The following is a 22,589-nucleotide window of genomic DNA, read 5'->3' on the forward strand; positions in this document are numbered from 1 at the left end:
CTCTAAATCCAACTCTCTCTATGTGTGTGTGTGTGTGTGTGTGTGTGTGTATAAAACATCTTTAACTCTCTCGCTCTCGCTCTTTCTCTCTCTAACTCTCTTTGTGTAACTCACTATCTCTCTCTCTCTCTCTCTCTCTCTCTCTCTCTCTCTGTAACTCTCTCTCTCTCTCTCTCTCTCTCTCTCTCTCTCTCTCTCTATCTATATATATATATATATATATCCAACTCTCTAATGTTCTTTATCTCTCCCTCTCTCTATATATATGTGTGTGTGTGTGTGTGTGTGTGTGTAACCCTCTCACTCACAACCTATTTGTCTCTCTCTGTCTATGTATATCTCTCTTTATAATCTCTCTGTCTATGTATATCTCTCTTTATAACTCTCTTTCCCCTCTAACACTATATCTATTTCTCTCTTTTGAACTCTCTCTTCTCTCTCTCTCTCTCTCTCTCTCTCTCTCTCTCTCTCTAAGTCTTTTTCTCTTTCTAACTCTGTATGTATTTCTCTCTCCTCCCCTCTAACACACGCACACACGCACACACACTCTCTCTCTCTTCCTAATATTTTAATCAATCTACTCCTCTCTCTCTCTCTCTCTCTCTCTCTCTCTATGTATCTCTCTCTAACTCCAACTCTCTCTCTCTCTCTCTCTCTCTCTCTCTCTCTCTCTCTCTCCAGCTCTCTATCTAACTCTTCCTAATGTTTTCTCTCTGAAGCTCGCTATATATAACTCTCTCTTCTCTCTCTCTCTCTCTCTCTCTCTGCCCCCTCTAACACTATCTTTTTCTCTCTATAATATACATATATAACTCTCTATGTATCTTTCTCTATGTAAATCCAACTCTCTTTCTCTCTCTATCTGTCTCTATCTCCAACTCTCTCTCTAACTCTACTTCTCCATTTCTGTTTCTCTGTCTCTCTCTCTACCCCTATCTCTATCTAGCTCTGTATATAATAGTCTCTCTCTCTCTCTCTCTCTCTCTCTCTCTCTCTCTCTCTCTCTCTCTCTATATATATATATATATATATATATATATATATATATATATATTAATCTATATGTATGTATGATCTCTCTCTCTCTCTATCTCTTTTCCCTGTCTTTCTCTCCTTAATAACTCTCTATGTATCTCTCTCTCTATCTTCATACAACACTCAACACACCATATACAAAGATAAGAGTACACACAATATGAAAAGGTACTCAACCAAATATATACTAGGGTCTCTATAGTGTGAACCCAACTAAATGAGCTGGCGCTATAACTATGCCAATCTCTAGAATGGCTGTCACATAGCCTATCATCCCACTGGCCGCATATCACCCATGATCTCACCAACCATGCCAGTGGTGTAAGTGTGGGGCCTATCCCCTAGGCGGGTCATCAGTGTCCACCGCCTCACTAAATGAGCTCGATATCTCAACATCTCTCTCTCTCTCTCTCTCTCTCTCTCTCTCGCTCTCTCGCTCTCTCTATAACTCTCTATGTATCTCTCTCTCTAAATCCAACTCTCTCTCTCTCTCTCTCTCTCTCTATAACTCTCTATGTATCTCTCTCTCTCTCTAACATTATCTGCGTCTGCGTGTGTGTGTCTAAGTCCCTCTCTCTCTCTCTCTCTGTCTCTCTCTCATATATATATATATATATATATATATATATATATATATAAACAATGTCTCTTTCTCTCTCTTACGCCCTCCTAATAACCCTATCTATGTCTCTCGTTCTCTCTCTCTCTCTCTCTCTCTATATATATATATATATATATAACTCTCTATGTATCTCTCGCTCTCTCTATAAAACGGTCTACGTCTCTCTCTCTCTCTAATTCCAACTCTCCATTCTCTCTCTCTCTCTCTCTCTCTCTTTATAACTCTCTCTCTCCCTCTAACACTATATCTTTTTCTCTTTTTAACTCTCTCTCTCTCCACCCCTCTATATAATGGTCTCTCTCTTGAAAAGATGCAAGGGAGAAGAGAGCTTGAGCTCTTGCAAGCACACACACACTCACAAAAACCCTAAAAGAGAACACACAAGGTGAGAGGCTGAAAATCTTCTTCTTCACACAACACTCAACACACTATATACAAAGATAAGAGTACACACAATATGAAAAGGTACTCAACCAAATATATATACTAGGGTTCTCTATAGTGTGAACCCAACTAAATGAGCTGACGCTATAACTATGCCAATCTTTAGAATGGCTGTCACACAGCTTGTCATCCCACTGGCCGCATATCACCCATGATCTCACCAACCATGCCAGTGGTGTAAGTGTGGGGCCTATCCCCTAGGCGGGTCATCAGTGTCCACCGCCTCACTAAATGAGCTCGATATCTCAACATCTCTCTCTCTCTCTCTCTCTCTCTCTCTCTCTCTCTATAACTCTCTATGTATCTCTCTCTCTAAATCCAACTCTCTCTCTCTCTCTCTCTCTCTCTCTCCCTCTAACACTCTCTGCCTCTCTCTCTCTCTCTCTCTCTCTTCCCTCTAACACTATCTCTGCCTCTCTCTCTCTCTCTCTCTCTCTCTCTCTCTCTCTCTCATTCTCTCTCATATATATATATATATATATATATATATATATAAACGATGTCTCTTTCTCTCTCTTACGCCCTCCTAATAACCCTATCTATGTCTCTCTCTCTCTCTCTATATATATATATATATAAAACTCTCTATGTATCTCTCGCTCTCTCTATAATGGTCTACGTCTCTCTCTCTCTCTAATTCCAACTCTCCATTCTCTCTCTCTCTCTCTCTCTCTCTATCTCTCTCTCTCTCTCTCTAACTCCAACTATCTCTCTTTCTCTTTATGTCTCTCTAACTCCAACTCTCTCTCTTTTTCTTCACCTCTCTCTCTCTCTCTCTCTCTCTCTCTCTCTCTCTCTCTCTCTCTCTCTCTCTCTCTCTATAACTCTCTATGTATCTTTCTCTCTGTGACTCTATGTATCTATGTTTCTCTCTCTAACCCTAGCTCTCTCTCTTTCTCTCTCTTTATAAGTCTCTGTCTCTTTCTAACTCTCTGAGCTCTTTGGTAAGGTGATTGGATATGTGAGTGTCATTGAGTTCCAAAAAAGAGGATTGCCTCATTCACACACGTTATTGATCTTGGATAGTGCCCATAAACCTAAGACTGTCCAAGACTATGACAGATTAGTATGTGCTGAATTGCCTGACAAGCAAATGTTTCCTACTCTGTATGATATCGTGTTGCATTGCAATATCCATGGCCCTGTGGGCCATTCAATCCAAGTGCAATTTGTATGGATAAAGGGAAATGCACAAGGAACTATCCACGAGCTTTTGCACAAGAGACTATTGTGGATGAGAGTGGTTACCCCGTGTATATGCGTCGAAATGATGGAAGAATTGTGGCATTGAAAAAGTGTAATGTTGATGGGTTGTGCCATATAACCCTTATCTTTCAATCACATATAATGCTTATGTAAATGTGGAAATATGCTCAACAATAGCAGGAGTGAAATATCTTTACAAGTACATATACAAGGGGCATGACAGAGCAACAATAAGATTTAGCACTGTACAAGGTGGGGATGTTAATGCTGCTTGCGTAGTTGATGAGATTCAGAGGTATTTGGATGCACGTTACGTCTCTGCATCAGAGGCATGTTGGAGACTCTTTGAGTATGATTTACACAATGAGAAGCCTGATGTGCAACGGTTTGCAGGTACACTTAGATGGGGGTCATAATGTTATCTTCAGAGATGATGATAATATTGCAGATGTTTTTCAGAGGGAAATGTAGGCAAGACTACTATGACTGAATGGTTTACCTGTATAATCAACAACATCCTGCAAACAATACATTGTATAGTGATTTCCCTCAACAATGGGATTGGAACTCCAAGTTGAAGAAATGGACCAAAAGAAAGATTGGAAACACTATAGGGCCAACATTAACAGATAGCCAGCGTGTTGCTTTCGATGTTGTAATGCATGCAATTGCGACAGTGCAGGTGACATTTTTTTCCTAGATGGTCCGGGGGGATCGGGCAAGACCTATTTGTATAATTGCTTGCTTGCGCGAGTACGTGGACAAGGGTATGTTGCTTGCGCAAGTACGTGGACAAGGGTATGTTGCTTTGGCCACCACTGCATCGTCAGGTATTGCTTCTCTACTCTTGGTGGGGCGAATGGACGTACTGCACATTCTAGATTCAAGATACCTCTGGAGCTAAACAATTCTTCAACTTGCAAAATCCCTGTACATGGACAACTTGCTGAGGTTTTAAGAGTTTGTAAGCTCATTATTTGGGATGAGGCTCCAATGATTCATCATTATGCTTTTGAAGCATTGGATAGGAGCTTACAAGATGTATTATTCTCAGATAAGCCATTTGGTGGAAAGGTTGTATTAATGGGGGGAGATTTTAGACAAATCTTGCCTGTTATTATGAAGGGAAGACGTGAGGATATTGTTAATGTAGCATTGTGTCGTTCCTTTCTATGGAACTCTATCAAAGTTCTAAAGTTAATTGGAAATATGCGTATTCAATCAAGCAATACTAATGGATGCAATGAGTTTAAACATTGGGTCATGAATATTGGGAATGGAGTGGATTGTAGCGATGATAATACGATGGTGACACTACCAAGTAATATGGTCTTGCAAAGATCGACTCTTAAAGACTTGGTACATTATTGGGTATACTCTGAATTGGCTATCACTACGACATATGCTTCATACTTTAGTGAGCATGCTATTCTTGCTCCAATAAATAGTCAAGTGGATATTGTGAATAAGACAGCTTTGGATGCAATGCTTGGTGAGCCTAAGCAATATTTCAGTGCAGATTCAATTCTTGAAAATGATGAAAATTCATTCCTATATTCCACAGAATTTTTGAACACAATCGACCTTCGGGGCGGATATCCACCTCACTGCTTGGTTTTAAAGTTAGAAGCTCCTGTTATTTTGCTTTGTAACTTGGATCCAAGACGTGGACTCTGTAATGGTACACACGGATGATATGTAAGGCCTTTCACTCTAAAGTCTTGGAGACTGAAATCATCACTGGTACTAAAGTTGGTGAAAGAGTATTTCTTCCACAAATTACCTTTATGTGCAGCGAGGCCCAACTACCATTCACCATGAGACAGTTTCCCGTACGGCTGGCATTTGGCATGTCAATAAACAAATCACAAGGCCAAACCCTAAATGTCTTGGGGTTGTATTTGGTGACTCCAGTGTTTACTCATGGGCAATTGTATGTCGCGTTGTCATCATGAGCACGGTCTCCTCATGCTGTGAAGGTGTTACTTGAGGATAACGCTAATGTGGAGTGTTCATTTGATGATCTTCAAAGTTATACACCTACAACAAACAATATTGTTTATAAGGAGATCTTGATGACTTCAGAGTGACAAGTCAGGTTTCTTATTTAAGTTCTGCAATTTGATTAATTTTGTTGTGATTTCTTTTTTTATACATATTTGTCCATGGTAAAAGTACCTATTTTTGTTGTTTATGTTTTGACAGACATGTCTAAGATTACCTTTACATTGGACATACCTTTGTCGAGGATAGTAGGTGAGTTATTCTCTATATTTGCATAACTTTTCTTGATTACAAAGTATGGAACATGACATTCTATACTGATGTCTATCTGTATATAGAGCCATCGCTATGGTCAGCTCCTATTACTGCAGGTCACGTAGCAGGGATTATGATTGATGCTTATAGGGATGGGTAAGTATAAGTGTAATTGTTAGGTATTGTATAAATATTTTTTGAACCTATATATAAATAATTGTATAATCTATTTGTTATGCTTTGATTTTAGGATATTGCATGACATTGATACGTTTATGGTAAGAGTTGTCGACGAAGGCATCGAGATGTACGGGATCGGTGTTCCTGATGAGGAGTGGGGTGTCTATTTGTTTTGGAGAGAGATGGACAGATGCTTTGCATCATTTGAGGGGTATTCTAGTACCCAATGACTGGTTGTTTCTTACATCCTTCATGACCATTGGTATTCGTTATGGGTTTTATACTAGAGCTCCTCATGTACCATCCACTCGATGTTCTATTGTACGAGGTAATTTTGATTATGTTTTTCTATTATAAGATTTTTTTGAGATTTTATTTATCGACGTGTCGTTATGTGCAGGTCCTTTTGAGATTTTATTTATCGATGTGTCGTTATGTGCAGGTCCTTTTGAGATTTGATTTATCGTTGTTTCGTTTGTGCAGGTCCTTTGCATTCATCGATAGTAGAGCATGTGCGGGATGGATCACCGCTTTACAATAGAGAGCGTATTGTGAGGAGACAAATGAATGATCCTTCTCACAAGAGAAGAATTCAATTTGTTAATTCTGACATTACTGACTGAGAATACGTATTTTGTGGTGCATTTTGAGAATATGTAATATTGGTCCTTTTTTGCATCTTCGTATGCTACATTACTATGATATTTTTGTTTTCGCTAGAAATCTACGAGACATGGATGTTATTTTGAAATATGTATATATGAAGTCACTTGAAATAATGTATTGTGTTTACTTAAAACATGACCTAAATTGGAGAAACTGAGCCTATTTTTTCTGGAACTCTACCTGCCCGCAGCAACGCGCGGGTCCAATACGAGTTAGATCTACGTGTGAATAGATCCCATGGTGTTTAAACAAATAGGAATTGCGCGTAGGGAGGCAATGGACCTAGTTTTATTGTTTGTCCAAGAACAATGTGTGTCCAAAACCCTGGGGTTACCCAACATTATTCCCGAAGCTTTGGAGACCATGCACGGGCGGGCAGGAGCCACGCAATGGACCTGCTGGCCATATTGCGAAAGCCACGGACACCCAAATGTGTAAAGGCCCCTCCCTCGCAGAGCAGATAATACATTCGAACATCAAGCCCAACGGCCTCAAGCTTCTGTTGCCAACGTTCTGAAGGGCTTCAAAATCCTTTCAGCGTCTGAGGACAGCTGTGTGTTCAGCAGCCATGGTGCTCTCTACAGCCGTAGAGCAGTACATCCAGCAAACCATTTCGCACTCGCTTGGCTTGGCTGTGCCGCCAGGATTTCTTGTGGAGAAACTGAGCCAGGCCGAGGAGTCTAAGCATAGCCTAGAGGCCCACGTGCTGACCTTGCAACATCGTCTCCTCGACCTCGAGCATCGCCTCGCCAAGTCCAAGGTCCCAAATATATATTGCAATCAACCCTCTCAAGTGTTGTCTGCTCAAACTCAGATAGGATCGTCGCCCGATTTTTAACTAGTTCCCGATCCGAGCCTTGAATTTTTCAGGAGGAGGCGTCTATGAATGCACTTGCACTGAGAAGACACGTGTCAGAGAATCAGAAGCTAGAAGGGCAGCTGAAGCAGGTGTCGCAGCGTTGCGCATGGCTGGAAGAGGAGTGCTCCCTCTACTTCAACGACAGAGAGGTGTTTATGGGAGTGGCTGAGGAGGCTGAGGACAGAGCCTTTAAGGCAGAGGAGCGGTGCGTTGAGGCAGAGACGAAAGTGGCACAGCTCCTCATAGAAGTAGACAATCTTAAGAAAATCCAAGTATACCAAACTCACTTGCGAGCGAAGACCCTATTTCTCCTCTTGTCTTTCTACCAAGCATGGACTAGTAAGGTGCTTTTCTGCATTGTTGTGTCTGAGGTGTCTAATGTCTCTTCTTAGATGGAGCATGCTCACTGGAAGGAGGAAATCGACAGATTGGGGTGCAAAGTCATACAATTAGAGACAGTAAATTCAAAGTAAGTTTGTTTTCACATAAAAGGTCAACTGGGTTCCGCTCATGCATCTCACTCTGCACTGGTATATCGTAGCTTGCAGGTTGAGTTGTCAAATGCTGAAAAAAAAGTGGCGGAAGCACGGATTTCACAAGACATTGGCTTACAAACATCCATGACAACCTTAGTGAGTTTCTTTCTTCTTCTTTTTTTTGCCTGATTTTATTGTGCAACAAAGGACTTGGTTGAGTATGTAAGGCTCTCATGGATGGTGGAGATTTTGGCTGTTTTTGTCCCGTGGCAAGTCTTTGAAGGAAAGAAGAGGTATATGACTTACCAATAATTCAAGCAGATTGTAAAGGCACCAATAGTACTATGTAACTTTGTAATCCAGGATCCCACTGCACACGAGCCCTGCACACGAGCCACGACAATAAAGTGTCCTGGCCCATGGAGATTGGTAAGTATGCCCAAGGCAACCCACTGATGGAGCACCTCAGTACTAACTGCAGCAGTGCCAAGTAGTCTCATGAAAAGATTATTTTGGCCAATGAGTGAAAACGTTAGGGGGAAGCTCATTTTAGAGACAAAGGATCCAAAGAGGGATATAAGATGTCCACCCATGCCATCTGAGGGGGAGAAAATCCGCTTATGCCACTCCCCTAGGGATGGATGGACTCAATGGTGATATGTTTGCAAGCCTTTCGAAGTTTGGTAGTGCACTGTTCTTGCTGCTCTGCCAGGAGTTGACGCCAGAAGGCACGCAGGAGGTGGACCAGGATTGTTAGGATTGTCAGAGATGCTTATGCAAACTTGAGTCTGCTCTATCATCCTATGTCTCTGTAACGAAGAACCTCCTCTCATGGGGGGTGCACCTTACAATTGAAGAGGTCTCAAAAAGGTCTTCTCTAAGGAATGCCCGGCTTTGAAAACAATGCAGGGAACATTGTACACAAAGCATGGTTTATGGCGCCGATGCATTTGGCTAGGGAGAGGAAAACAATTCTACAATAAAAGAAGCTTTTGGCAAGTGCTCACAATAACAGGGGCAAACTTTGTGAAGATTCAAGAACTTGGAGAGATGGTGCCTTATAAGTTTTGTCACGTGCACTATTACATCCCTAAGTATGCCTTGGGCTAGCATTTAACTTGGGGTTATGATAACCCGGGGTTAAGGGGACATGCTAACCCAAGGGTCGGGTTAGGGCTTAGCTGGACGTAGGGGTTGATAGGACCCGCCCAAGGGCTAATGGCTAGCAAGGACGAGGCTAATTGTGGCTAGAGTCAATCAAAAGCTAACTAGAGGCTAATTGTGGTAAGGGTTTAATAATGAAACAGTGGACCAAATATACCCTGGTTATTATGAGGTATCCAGTTTCCACATGGAGAAGGAGGCCCCTAGGGTAGAGTAGTTCCAGGAAAGCCGGACTAGTGGTATGGGACGCTAGGGTGTGTTATGGGGACTTGGCTGACTCAAGGCAATTTGACCTTAGGCTCGGGGGCAGTTTTGGAAGGGAGTCTATGGCTGGGGGGAGAGTTGCTAGCCACAATCTATTGTGGCCATCGATCGAGATTCGATGTGGGTTATTGCTAACCATAATAGGGTGGAATTGGATCGGTATGCAAGTAACCTCATAGGGATTTTGTCATTCCAATAGCAAGGATCCACCACAAGGGTTCCACACTAGCTTAGGTAAGGGTCAGGAAACTTTTGTGGATGCTATGTCGGGATATATGAATCGTGGCCATCGATCGAGATTCGATGTGGGTTATTCCTAACCCTAATAGGGTGGAATTGGATCGGTATGCAAGTAACCTCATAGGGATTCTGTCATTCCAATAGCAAGGATCCACCATAAGGGTTCCACACTAGCTTAGGTAAGGGTAGGGAAACTTCTTTGGATGCTATGTCAGGATATATGAATTAGAGGTTAAGCTTAAAATGATTGTCTCCGGCTTGGATTCACGAGAACACAAATCTAAAAGAAGGGGGAGTTAATGTTATATCCCTAACTGGACCTTGGGCTAGTGTAAATTGGGGGTTAAGGGGGATGTGCTAACCCAAGGGTAGGGTTAGGCTGAGCCAAGCGTAGGGGCTGATATGACCTGGGTAGCAAGGATGAGGTCTAGATTGACCTAGAGTCAATAAAAAGCTAACTCAATGCCAAGTATGGCTAAGGGCTTATAATAAGAAAAGAAGTGGGCCAAATATAGCTTGGTTATTATTGTATAAGTGAGTTTGGGCTCACTTCTAATGCTTATGAGGTATCCATTTGAAGAGTGAGGTCTCCAAGGCGTGCATGACATCAAAGACAGAGTAGTTGCAGGCAAGCTGGTGGTGTGGGACATGGCGTGCTATTGGAGCTTGTTGGCTGACTCACGACAGTCTAACCACAAGCTCGGGGGTGGTTCAAGAAGGGAACCTGTGGTGGTCGGTGGGAAAGTCACTAGGCACATCGAACGTGGTCATCTATTCAGATTCGATGTGGGTTATTCTAACCCTATTAGAGTTTTGAGGTATGTGGTCTTCACATGCCTAGTGCATTGCAGTGCCATTTGGAAATACTTGTTTCAAATATAGCAAGGATCAAATTAAGTGAGTTTGGGCTTAATAATAAAAGTAGTTGGCCAAATATAGCTTGGTTATTACGATATAACTTGGGCTCACTTATGATAATTATGAGGTATCCACACAGAGAGTAAGGTCTCCAAGGCATGCAGGACTTGAAGGTTTGGTGGTATGGGATGCAAGGGCATGTTGTTGGGGCTTGGCTGACTCATGGCAATCTGACCTCAGGCTTGGGGATGGTTCTGGAAGGGAGTCTATCGTTGGGAGAAGAGTTGCTAGTCACAATCTATCTTGATCATCTGGTGGGCAATCAGGTATGACTACTACTAGGCATATATCTCACTTATGATAATTATGAGGTATCCACAAAGAGAGTGAGGCATTGGCCTTGTTGTGCAGCTCACCCATTTTTGGATCTTAGCCATTCCGACATTGTCGGTCTCGGTCACTGAGAGGACCCTCGTGTATGGAGAAGAGCACGGCTTTGCTCTTCGAGGAGGATGGCACTGGCCTCGTCGCACCCTCCTCTATCTATGGAGGAGGGCACGAGTCACGACTTTACTCCATGAGGAGGATGGCACTGGCCTCGTTGTGGAGATCACCCACTTTTATAGTTCTCAGCCATTTTGGACTCGTCAGTCAAGTGGACCCCATGGGTCTAGAGTCCGCCAGGATGGGAGGTCATCGATTGCATTACCACCTGCCATATCCAGTGCACATCCATGCAACGACTATACAATAAGCCATCAGCCCTCTTACCAAGGTTGATTATTCCTAGAGTCATACCCTTCAAGTTCTAAAGTCTCAGGGAACCCAGGCTACCAAGGTGGTTCCAAACGTAGTGAACGATACGTTTAGTACATTTGGAAAACGTGCTGAAAAGATTCCAAATGTAGTGAACGTTGCCCCCGATATATATACTTATAAACTTTTGAAATATGAAGTTTGAAGATTCATCAATGAAAAGTTTATAAGTTCACTACATTTGGAAAACGTGCTGAAAAGATTCCAAATGTAGTGAACGTTGCCCCCGATATATATACTTATAAACTTTTGAAATATGAAGTTTGAAGATTCGTCAATGAACATTAAAGCACTTACTAATACTATACAACCTTTAATTTCAATTTTGCACAACTTACAACTTACAAGTCACAAGTGACAATGGCAAATGCAAATATCAATAATCCAACAAAATAATTAAACAATGAACATAAATGAAAGTGAGATGGATCATGGATAAATGATAAATCTGAAATCATAAGATTGTAGACATATATCATACATGAATGATGATACTACAGAGAATATGATCTCAATTCTGATTCTTGGAGAGTAGGCACCTGAGCCCCTCAAACTAAGAGGCTGGACCTAACAAACAAAGCAAAGTCTATACTAGTCACCCAAAAAAAAACTAGTAACTATGAACTATAATAGCATCTAGCTACTCATCTAAACCAGATGAGGACTCTGAAGAAACATCTCCATCCGTCAACATGTTGCCATCCGAGTCATAGTCAGGCTCTCTGACCACCGGCACTGTAGGAATGGTGTCACTCATATCAATGGGCCCCTCATCTAAGGGATCATCATCATCATCATCATGTGCAAGAGACTCGTGTTGCTGAGCTATCTGAGCACGACCTCGCTCTCGACCTCGCCCACCACGACGTTACCGACCACTTGAATTGCCAGTAGAAGCTCCATGAGCCATCAACATCTAGAATACTTATAGCTCGTGATCGAGCACATGTAACCCTTCGATTTATGCTCTCAAGCTCTCTGTGGAGCCCTCGGTATATCTCCTTTTGCTCGTCTCGCAACCGGTCCTCCTGAAGTTGAGCATTCGCATCAGTAGTATGAGCGAGGAGCCTATCGAAGATAAACCACCTGCCACACGTGACATGGCACATAACACGTATCAAGAGTCAATACTCATGACTCATGTGGTTACACATATGAAGTTTTAATAATAAACATTTCGAGCTGGCAAGTAATTTACCTCCTTCACACCAGTGGCTGTCTTGAGTGTGCGCTAAAGATGGAGGTTGGATCGACAAAGCACCAACCTCTCTAACTGCTGAGTACTCAAGCGATTACGGATCTTGGTGTGCACAAGAGAGTATACACTCCAATTCCGTTCGCATGCTCCAGCAGAGCAACTCTGCACATGCCACATAGCACTGGCAAATGTCAAAAGACCAGATTACACATTGGCTGCATTATACAAACTAAGAACTTTAAAGTTACAAACCTGAGATAGCAATCTAAAAGGCCACTTTCTGGGCACCACGTAAGTGTTTTCGCCTGCCCTTGAACTGCTGAGGCACTCAATTTGCCAAAGGCAACTCCCACCCGATTGCGGTAGACGACCACAACTCCTCATCGAAGGTCACCAACTAAGCACTTGAGACACATAAGCATCCTTGAGCAAATTGAGTTGTGTGTCTGTTTGGAGCTCGACCTTGTTGAACATTGGATGGAGTAATGCTGTAATCCCATGAATGGGACGACGCATGAAAGCCCATCGTGAGTCAACAATGGCCATCACCTCGCCACGTCTGACATACCAAATTTCAAAATAGATATCCAATAGTAAGTACATCATATAACCAAAATTATAGCACGTACCATAAACCATATTACATAATAGATATTAGATATACCTGGTAGGAGTGATAGTCGGCGAGGTGACTAATGACACCATCTCTCTCATCCGATGAAAATGATGATAGAGGAGCCCCAATGTAGAGCCCTCCATGTCACTGAATCGGATGAAGATATACATGGGTTTGAGGAGCTTTGCTAAGCCCTCAATATCAAACCAAAAGGACTCATCCAACACTTTGTGTTGGATGTATGAGTGGGCTCGCTGGTCAAATCACGCATCTCCCTCCATGCCAGTGATGCCACTGAGGCTCGAAGTGCATCCTGTACCTCATGTAGCCTGCTAAGCATAAGATACATATAGGCAAATCGGGTCTTGGATGGCCGTACCATGTCCAAGTGTGAGTGGGATCGGAAGATAGATAATGCCTGGTGTTTCTTCCTGAAGAAGGTAGTGATGCCTACGGCCTCATCCACAACCGGCTTCACCCATTGAAGCTTCGCTATGTCCTCCATCATGAGGTCCAAGTAGTGTGCAGCACATGGAGTCCACACAATGGATGGAAACTCTGCCTCAATCATCTCTCCCATGCTCTTGTAGTTGGATGCATTGTCCGTAATGACCTGCACCACATTCTCTGGGCCAATATCAATAATAGCCTGCCTGATGTGCTGGAAGATGAATGCTGCACTGATCCTCTCCCTTGCCTTGCCTGCATCCACTGCACGCAAGAAATATGTGCCCATGCAACTAGAAACAAGGATGTTGATGATATGTTCTCCGCACATCACTCCATCCATCTGAAATGATACTACAACCATGTTTCTTCCAAGATGATCATATTGGCTCTAGTGCATTCTCTATGCGCTGTTTCTCATCCTCTAGCATGGTTGTCCGCATCTTTTGGTAGTCTAATCCAGTCCAGTTCTCACATGGACCTACATCGGAGACGGCTTTAATCATTCTCTTCCACTGATCTTTGCGAAGGACATTGAACGAGATATTGCACTCAATGAGAGTGCGCTCTATCTCCATCTCTGCCTTCCGCTGCCTCTCCTTTGCCCATGAGGATTGGTTCAATGTATCACGTAGAGTGGTCTGATGGTGTTGTCCTGCACTACCCCTTGCAATATTCTCCACATGAGACTGTCCATCATCTACTCTAGCCCTCTTTCTGCTAGGACCTGCACCTGAACTTGTGGATGGCCAAACCAGTGAGCCTGACTGTGACATCTGTCCACTCACATATGAACATGCTGGCCCCCCAACAGCTGATGGGCCCATATGCGCGGGCATATCTAGCTGCTCATCCTCAATGATGACTCTACTATCCCTACCAAGCTGTGATCCGATGAAGATCCGTGGGTTCTCCCGTCGAATCTCATGAACTGCCTCCTGTGGTGCATTTGCACGTGGTCCAATGCCGCCTCCCGTACCTTGGCCAACATGATAAATACCACGAGTGGATGTGCTAGTAAATATTCCTCCACAATATTTGCACTTCCACCGCGCGGAATTCATGTGGACAGGTTCTAGTTTTCTCGAGGTTACATGCAAGCTGTGACTATAGGGAAGGACATGTGGTTTGGTATAGCCCTACTGCTGTTTGGGAAAGGGTTTGTGGGATCCATGGTAGAGATGGAGAAGACCTTTTCAAGCAGGGAGGTGTTGTACAGGTGTGCCTTCTCTATGGAATGCTTTGCTGTAATAACGAAAGTTTTTATTTGGAAGTCCTGGGTGAAAGCTATAAGGGATCCTATTGGTAGAGGATTCTACGAGTTGCAATATGTACTCAAATTTTGTTCAAGTAAAGAAATATCGCAAGGGGCGCCACTGCATTTTGGGGCCAATCGGTGTCCTTGTACTATTTGCAGGAGCACTCTAGCTCCCCTGTTTGTTTCCTTTTCTAGGTCCCCATGGGTGATGAAGTGTTTTGTGTGCGAGTGTTTGTTTCACCACTCGTCAGATTTCTGAAGGCCAGTTTCATGGTTCCATCGCTGGGATATCGTTGACTTTCTCAAGGAGGCGAGGCCGTGGTTGTCACATCAAAAGCTTCTTTCGACATGTGGAAACTGAAAAGGAAGTACAGGAGACAGTGCAGGATTGTGAGTCTTTGCCTATATGAGGTGAAGAGCAAAAGCTGAAGATGAAGCTCAGGAGAAAAGACACCAAGGATAGGAAGTAGTCAGCTAGGATCAAGAAGTAGTTGAAGTGTTATGGTGCAAAACTTGGGTTGAAGGCTCTGGCTTTCGACACTTTGTCACCAGTGGTATCTTCATGGAGGCTTCATGGGGTTCGGAAGGCAGCTTCTTTCTATGTTTAGCAATGGTGATCTACTATGCTTCATTGGGAGCTAGTGCTTACCACTTGGGTGGAGTGCAATCAGGTTTTGGGTGCCTGAGGATGTATCAAATGAGGGTTTGATGGAAGCAGAGGAACTTGATGAGGTTCTTATTTCCGAGCAGATACTGGCACATAAAAAAAGGAAAGAAAGAAACAAGGTAAAGTTTCCCGTCGCCATCTTGTGAAGTTTAAAGAACTATTCACCGATGGATGCGAAGTGGATGGAGGAGGGTGACTTAGTAGATTCACCTAAGGTATATTGCAGCTTTATCTTGATGCCTTTGAGTTGGAGCTGACTCTTGTGACGGCTCATTTAGGTTCAGCAGAGCATGGGTCTGGAGCATTGCCTGATGCTCAAGAGGGGGGTAGCACCTCCGCTCCCTTGTTATGGACAGGCTCAGTTTTTTATCTAGGAGTCGCTTGTTGGTGACATCTTTTGTATTCACCCGAAGGTACTGGAGGCTGACAGTACATTTGCTTATGGGACTTCTATGATATTGTGTACTAGTCCCATGAGATGATGCTATTTCTGGAGTTGGTCTTCTTTGGAACGGCATGGTTTGGTTTAGCTCAAAGTCTGCAGCAACCTGAGTTAACACTTCGAGACTCTATGGAGGGCATAAGTCTTGCGAGCAGTCCTAGAGTTGGTTTGGTTCATATATGGATTGAACTCTATTTGTGCATGTATTTATACACTTTCTGAGGTATTATTGTATTCTGGTGCCATTGGATCCTGGTACCCTTGGGAATACATGGGTAATACTCTGGATGTGTCAGGAAGAGATGCATGTATGTTGGTATGATACATCAAGTACTTTATTATGTTCATGGCTGCAACACTGAGTGTGGCTCCTACGGGATGGCCATGTGCAAAGTGGGTAAAGCATTAAGCGGGACATATGTGGGAAGTACTTAGTGGATGTATAGTTTAGATGCATTGAGTGCTTTCATATGCTCATGTTGTACCTGCAGTCGTGGGTCCTGCAGTCGTGGGTCCTGCAGGGATATCCATGGGTGTAAGGCTTGCGAGCAACCCTGAGACTGTTATTTTGGAGTAGGTAGAGCATCTTGAGGAGCATATTGTTTGCGAATGCATATATGTGTCATGCATATGTTTGTCATATGTAGAATGATGCATGGTTTTGTTTTTGGCTAACACAGGTTATGTGTATCCACTTGGTTTTAGACTTTTGTTGCAGGTTCTGAAGGAACAAGCAAGAGTTGTTTGTCACTTTGATGTGACAGTGTGGCTATATTGTCCAGGATGATTGTTTCATCACCCAGATGCACTGGAGGGGCATTGCTTTGGTCATATGGGGAATTTTTCTTCATTGGATGCTTACTGTGCAAGGACGCTTGCTATTTTTCAAGAGGGGAGTATGTTACGCCTTGTGTTTTTCTCTGGACAACAAGTAGGTGGGCACGGGCACGGGATGGACAGTGTAAAGAGGCATCAGTTGGATATGAAAAGGAAACCCATATATGGAGGCCAGCCCAAGTGTAAAAGGGGACAAAAAGGATTATAAAGTTTATAAGATTTAATAACATTTGAAGGCTTAAAAATATTATGTTTTTATAAGCATGCGTTTTTGCTATGTTGCTTTTGGCGTTTTTGAAAAGCTAATCGCCTCTTTAAATAGGCGAAGGGCGTGTGGAATCGTAGAGTCGCCGTGTGGTTGTTGCGTGGGGCGTCATGTAGCAGCATGTGGAATACGTGGGCGCATCACCTTGGAGCTGGCGGCTGTGCGTATGGCTACCAGGCGGGTGACCAAGTAGCTACCAGGCTGCTGTGTGTAAGGGTAGTACATATGTGCTGTTGCGCATTGGCTACAGCCAGCAAGGGAGCTCTAGGCAGGGTGCGCATGTAGGCTACAGCCAGCAACAGGCGACCAGTCGGGCAACCAGCAGCCAGTCGGGCAACCAGCAACAGGCAGGTGTCAGGCAGGAGATTCTCTGCAGCCACTCGAGCAGCCAGGCGGGTGTCAGGTGGGAGGCTCTCTACGCCAGGTGGCTGCACGTGTGGAAGTAGCTAGGCGGGCAATGTTTTGCAGCGTGGACCAAAATTCAGAGAACAGTCTTCTTTCTCATCTTCTCTTCGAAAGTAGAGGAGTGCACGGCCAATGATGGAAGCAGAGATCAGTTTCCCTCTCTCTCTCTCTCTCTCTCTCTCTCAGTGGATTACAGGCCCTGGTGCATGGATATTGTTCTCTCTCTCTCTCTCTTCATGGGTTGCAGGCCTTGTTTACGAGATTGGGATACAGAGGATCAAGTTAAAATGCACAGGATGATGTTCTTGGAAGAGATGTGTGTTGCTCTTTGTCTGGGACTTATGTGTATTTAGGGATTGCTTGACATGTCCTCTATCTTTCTCTAGGTTTTGGCAACCATGCTTGGATGGTATATCTGTCATGGAAACAAGACATTGGTTTTCGAGAGGAAACAATAGTTTAGTATCGAGGAAAGAAGCCTATGATTTATGGATACAGGTCTATGGTTTATCAGACACAGGTCTATGATTTATCAGGTACAGGTCTATGGCTTATCAGATACAGGTCTTTGGTTTCATGTGGAAAACATGTCTTTGGAATTCATGTGGACAGGTTCTATCTAGAGGTTACATGCAAGCTGTGACTATAGGGAAGGACATGTGGTTTGGTATAGCCCTACTACTGTTTGGGAAAGGGTTTGTGGGATCCATGGTAGAGATGGAGAAGACCTTTTCAAGGAGGGAGGTGTTGTATAGGTGTGCCTTCGCTATGGAATGCTTTGTTGTAATAATGAGAGTTTTTATTTGGAAGTCCTGGGTGAAAGCTATAAGGGATCCTATTGGTAGAGGATTCTACGAGTTGCAATATGTACTCAAATTTTGTTCAAGTAAAGAAATACCGCAAGGGGCACCACTGCGTTTTGGGGCCTATCGGTGTCCTTGTACTATTTGCAAGAGCACTCTAGCTCCCCCTGTTTGTTCCCTTTTCGAGATTCCCATGGGTGATGAAGTGTTTTGTGTGTGAGTGTTTGTTTCACCGCCGTCAGATTTCTGAAGGTCGGTTTCAGAGAGAGAGGCGCGGGGGGGGGGGGGGGGGAGAGAGAGAGAGAGAGAGAGAGAGAGAGAGAGAGTGAGAGACTGACTTGCGATGAGCGAGCACGACTAGCCCATGAGCGCCCACTGCCGAACAGAGAGAGCCGCACACACGTAAGAAACAGAAGGAAAAAAAACGTGATGTTGACGTGCGTTCATTTTTTAACCTACATTAATCAAAATCCCACGTTCACTAACGTTTCCAAACGTTAGTGAACGTTTCATTTGTTCTAAACGTTTGGATCATATCCAAACTGCGTTTGGATGCAACCTTGCAGGCTACTAGAGCCTACACTAAACATGACCTAGGCGATTCCGACCAACGAAATGGTGTCAGACATCTGTCACGTCAAGGCCTCATACCACAGGGATATGCCCCATATATGCTCTACAAATCCATCACACACCAATTTGCGAATTCCCAAATGCTTCTTCGAGGTACAAATAAAGTTGCTATAGCAAGTCCCCAACAACATCCGGTGTGTGATGTCACATTGGAAGAATAAATCAACCGAGAAGTCAAGTGATCTTAATATTAGTGATACATGTTTTGAGCATGGATCTTTGGAAAATAAATGTGCACACCCATCCAGATCCACTGGCTAACCAAAACAATGTGCATGTGTCTATCAGTATCCAGTACCACTTAGAAGTGGCAAGACAATAACAGTTCCACCATACTAATGACGAAAGTGACTGTTTCATCAATCATAGATCCAATCATAGTTGCAAAAATAACAACCCTCTAATCATCCGCAATCCATAATCTTTTTCTCATAGCGTCCCATACCACTAGGATATACTCCATATAAGACCTAAGTTAGAGTGATCAATTCCTTCTTGGACCCAATCTCGACACAATCACACTCCTACTTGAATGTCGGCTACTTTTAGGTTAGAACCCACATCAATTTGCCAAATCAAGGAAATACAACTAGCACTACATCCCATCGTGCACATGCTGATAATTGTAAAGCTATCTCATGTGTACATAGAGAAATCTCATCAGTGTATCGAATCACATCCGAGAATAAATCTTGATAGTAGTCAAGACGTATACTTCCCATGGGGCTGAGACTCTCCCGAGTCACAAGAACTTCCTTGCAACCGGGAGCCCCATTGAAATTGTAAACCGGTCTTCAGAAACCAAAGGGCGGTGAAACAAACACTCGCACATAAAACACTTCAACACCATTGAGCACCTAGAAAAGGAAAACAAACAGGGGGAGTAGAGTGCTCCTGCAAATAGTACACGGACACCGATTGGCCCCAAATCGCAGTGGCGCCCCTTGCGGTATTTCTTTAATTGAAAATAAGAGCTTTGATTACAATATAAGGCTGGGAACTCAGCCGTCAAAATGGAACCCCTGAAACCTGCAAAGAACCTGCATCTGGCTTCTTGTCCACACGGTATCCCCAAACAAGTCCAGCCATTGTTCATATCAAAAGGCTCTCTCACATTGAGTCTGCATACAGAAACTTTCTCCCATGATCAAGGCTGTCACAACCATCCATAGCCTCTCACACTATGAACAACATCACACCCCGACACATCCAGTGCTTCTGCATCACAACACAGACTCCCAAACTGTCTCTCAAAAGAGAACTCGCATCACAGCACAGCATACCATACAGTTGACACACCTGTACAAACCCTCTCTACCTTCCAAGGGTACTATCCATCTCTGTCATGGATCCCCTGTCCCCTGTCCAATCAGTAGCAAGGTTGTACCAAACATGTGTCCACTCCTGTACCTTCTGCGTGCATGTGACCTATCTCCTGGAGAAACCCAAAAACATGTCTCTTCGAGAAAACCTACAACCTGTTTCCACATGAAACCCTTAGGCCTGTTTCCCTTTGAAACTTATGTCCTGTTTCCATACATCTAGTTACTTGAACATCTGGCAACATAGAGATGCCCATAACTGTAGGTCCCACTGTTCCTTTCTAGCAGGAAGAGAACAATCTGCTCCATGAGCACGCAGCCATGCGAGCTTGCATCACTCCCATGCCAAGAAACATAACCAAATGACCTTGTACTTGCAGCCAAAAACCCAAGCACATAGCTGAATTTGCATCCAAGCAAAAACAGCCCATAAACTGTCCCAAAACAGTCCCGAACCCAAAGCAAAGAGAAGCTGAAAGTTCCATCAGTTGAACGCCATCGACATGATGTCTATGTTCATGAAAAAAAAACAGCCCTTGTTCACCTTTATGTCAAGAAAAACCAGCCCTTGTCTTCTGCAAAAACACGCCCCCTCCAAAAAACACCAGTGCTATTGGGCGTTTCATAGTAAGCAAGGGGGGGAAAGAGAAAGATAGGGCTCATGTGCAGTCCCATTGCTTTCACCCAAAAAACAAGCACAAAAAAGACCCTTAGCTGCGCCTATAGTCCCTATAGCGCTACCCGCCAGCAGTTCCTTCCTGCTGTCCGTACAGGCCTGCAGCTACCACCTGTACCAGCCGCCAGCAGTTCCTTCCTGCTGTTCGTACAGGCCTGCAGCTACCACCTGTACCAGCCGCCAGCCCACCTGTTGGCATGGGAAAGAGAGAGGGCACACCCAGCTCTGTGCGCCTGCAGTCCTGCAGCCGCCTGCAGGGGAATCCCTGCTGACCAGTCCGCCTCCTTCTCCTGCAGTTGTACCTGCTCACATATGCTGTAGCCAAGCTGTGAATCCAGGAAGAGAACCAGCCAGCCATGTATTTTCAGGCGACCAGCCCTCCTCAGCGAAAAAGCACAGCACTCCACAAAAGTTAGGCGCCTCTTTCTGCCTGCAAGCCCCTCTTTCTCCCAAAAAGCACACGTGGCCCCAAAATAGCCTAAGGGCCACGATTATCCCCAAAAAGGGGTTCTTTTATAATTTTAAAGGTTTTAAACCTTTGTCCCCTCCAAAATCCTTTGTCCCCATAAGTTATGAGAGACTTTAATCACTTGGCCCCCTTCACACTTGGGGTTTTCCACACATGGGCTTCCTTTTTGACTCCAACCTGATGCCATTCACACTGTCCACCATGTCCCCGTGCACACCTGCATATTGTCCAGAGAAAAACACAGGGTCGTGACATACCCCCCTCTTGAAAAATGGCAAGCGTCCTTGATTGCACTCAATGGCACAGTAAAGCATCTCATGAGCAAAGATACCCCATATGGCAAAAACAATGGCCTTCCAATGCATCTGGGTGATAAAAACAATCATCCTGCACAATAAGCCACACTGCCACGCCACAGTGACAAACTCCTCTTGCTTGTTCCTTCAGAACCTACAGCAAAAGTCTAAAACCAAATGGAAACACGTTAACGGTGTTAGCCAAAAACAAAACCATGCATCATTCTACATATGGCACACATATGCATGACACATATATCCATTCGCAAACGATATGCTCCTCAAAATGCTCTACCTACTCCAAAGTAACAGTCTAAGGGCTGCTCGCAAGCCTTACGCCCAAAGTAACAGTCTAAGGGCTGCTCGCAAGCCTTACGCCCATGGGCATCCCGCAGGACCCACGACTGAAGGTAAAACATGAGCATATGAAAGCACTCAATGCATCCAAACACTACATCTACCAAGTACTTTCCCACATATGTCTCATGGCCATCCCGCAGGAGTTACACCCAATGGTGCATCCATGAACATAATAAAGCACTTGATGTATCATGCCAATATACATGCAGCACATGACACAATGCAGAGTATTTCCCAATGTATTCTCAATGATACCAGGATCCAATGGCACCAGAATACAAAAATACCTCTACCTCAAAAAGTGAATGCATACATGCACAAACAGAGTTCGATCCATATATCCATGAACCAAACTAACTCTAGGAGTGCTCGCAAGACTTATGTCCTCCATAGAGTTATCCATAGTTGCAGTTATAGTTCAAGGTGCGGCGGACTGTGAATCATACTCAACTTTACCATCTCATGTGTCTAGAACACAAGATCATAGAAGTCCCATAAGCAGATGTACTGTCAGCCTCAGTACCTTCGGGTGAATACAAAGATGTCACCAAGCGACTCCTAGATGACAACTGAGCCTGTCTGTAACAAGGGAGCGGAGGTGCTACCCCCCTCTTGAGCATCAAGCAATGCTCTAGACCTATGGTCTGCTGAACCTGAATGAGCCGTAACAAGAGTCGACTCCAACTCATAGGCATCAAGATAAAGCTGCAACTCCTGAGGTGAATCTGCTCAGTCACCCTCCTCCATCCACTTCGCATCCATCAGTGAACCTCCTCCATCCACTTCGTATCCATCAGTGAATAGCT

At 43.9% G+C, this 22,589-nt stretch overlaps 1 protein-coding gene across 2 annotated transcripts in view; it reads left to right on the plus strand.

Annotated features, from left to right (window-relative positions):
* Nucleotides 1-6,869: 6,869 nt before the first annotated feature.
* The window catches only part of LOC147604426 (uncharacterized), a 40,501-nt gene continuing 24,781 nt past the window's right edge, over nt 6,870-22,589 (plus strand). For both annotated transcript variants that reach the window (XM_086795370.1, XM_086795371.1), the window contains exons 1-4: nt 6,870-7,172; nt 7,283-7,543; nt 7,664-7,740; nt 7,813-7,903. In XM_086795370.1, coding sequence (XP_086651496.1) covers nt 6,981-7,172; nt 7,283-7,543; nt 7,664-7,740; nt 7,813-7,903 — 621 coding nt within the window. In that variant the 5' untranslated portion in view covers nt 6,870-6,980. The remainder of the gene's footprint in view (nt 7,173-7,282; nt 7,544-7,663; nt 7,741-7,812; nt 7,904-22,589) is intronic.

The sequence above is a fragment of the Cibotium barometz genome, chromosome 62, assembly GCF_041138505.1.
Source record: "Cibotium barometz isolate CiBa-2024 chromosome 62, ASM4113850v1, whole genome shotgun sequence".
NCBI lineage: Eukaryota > Viridiplantae > Streptophyta > Polypodiopsida > Cyatheales > Cibotiaceae > Cibotium > Cibotium barometz.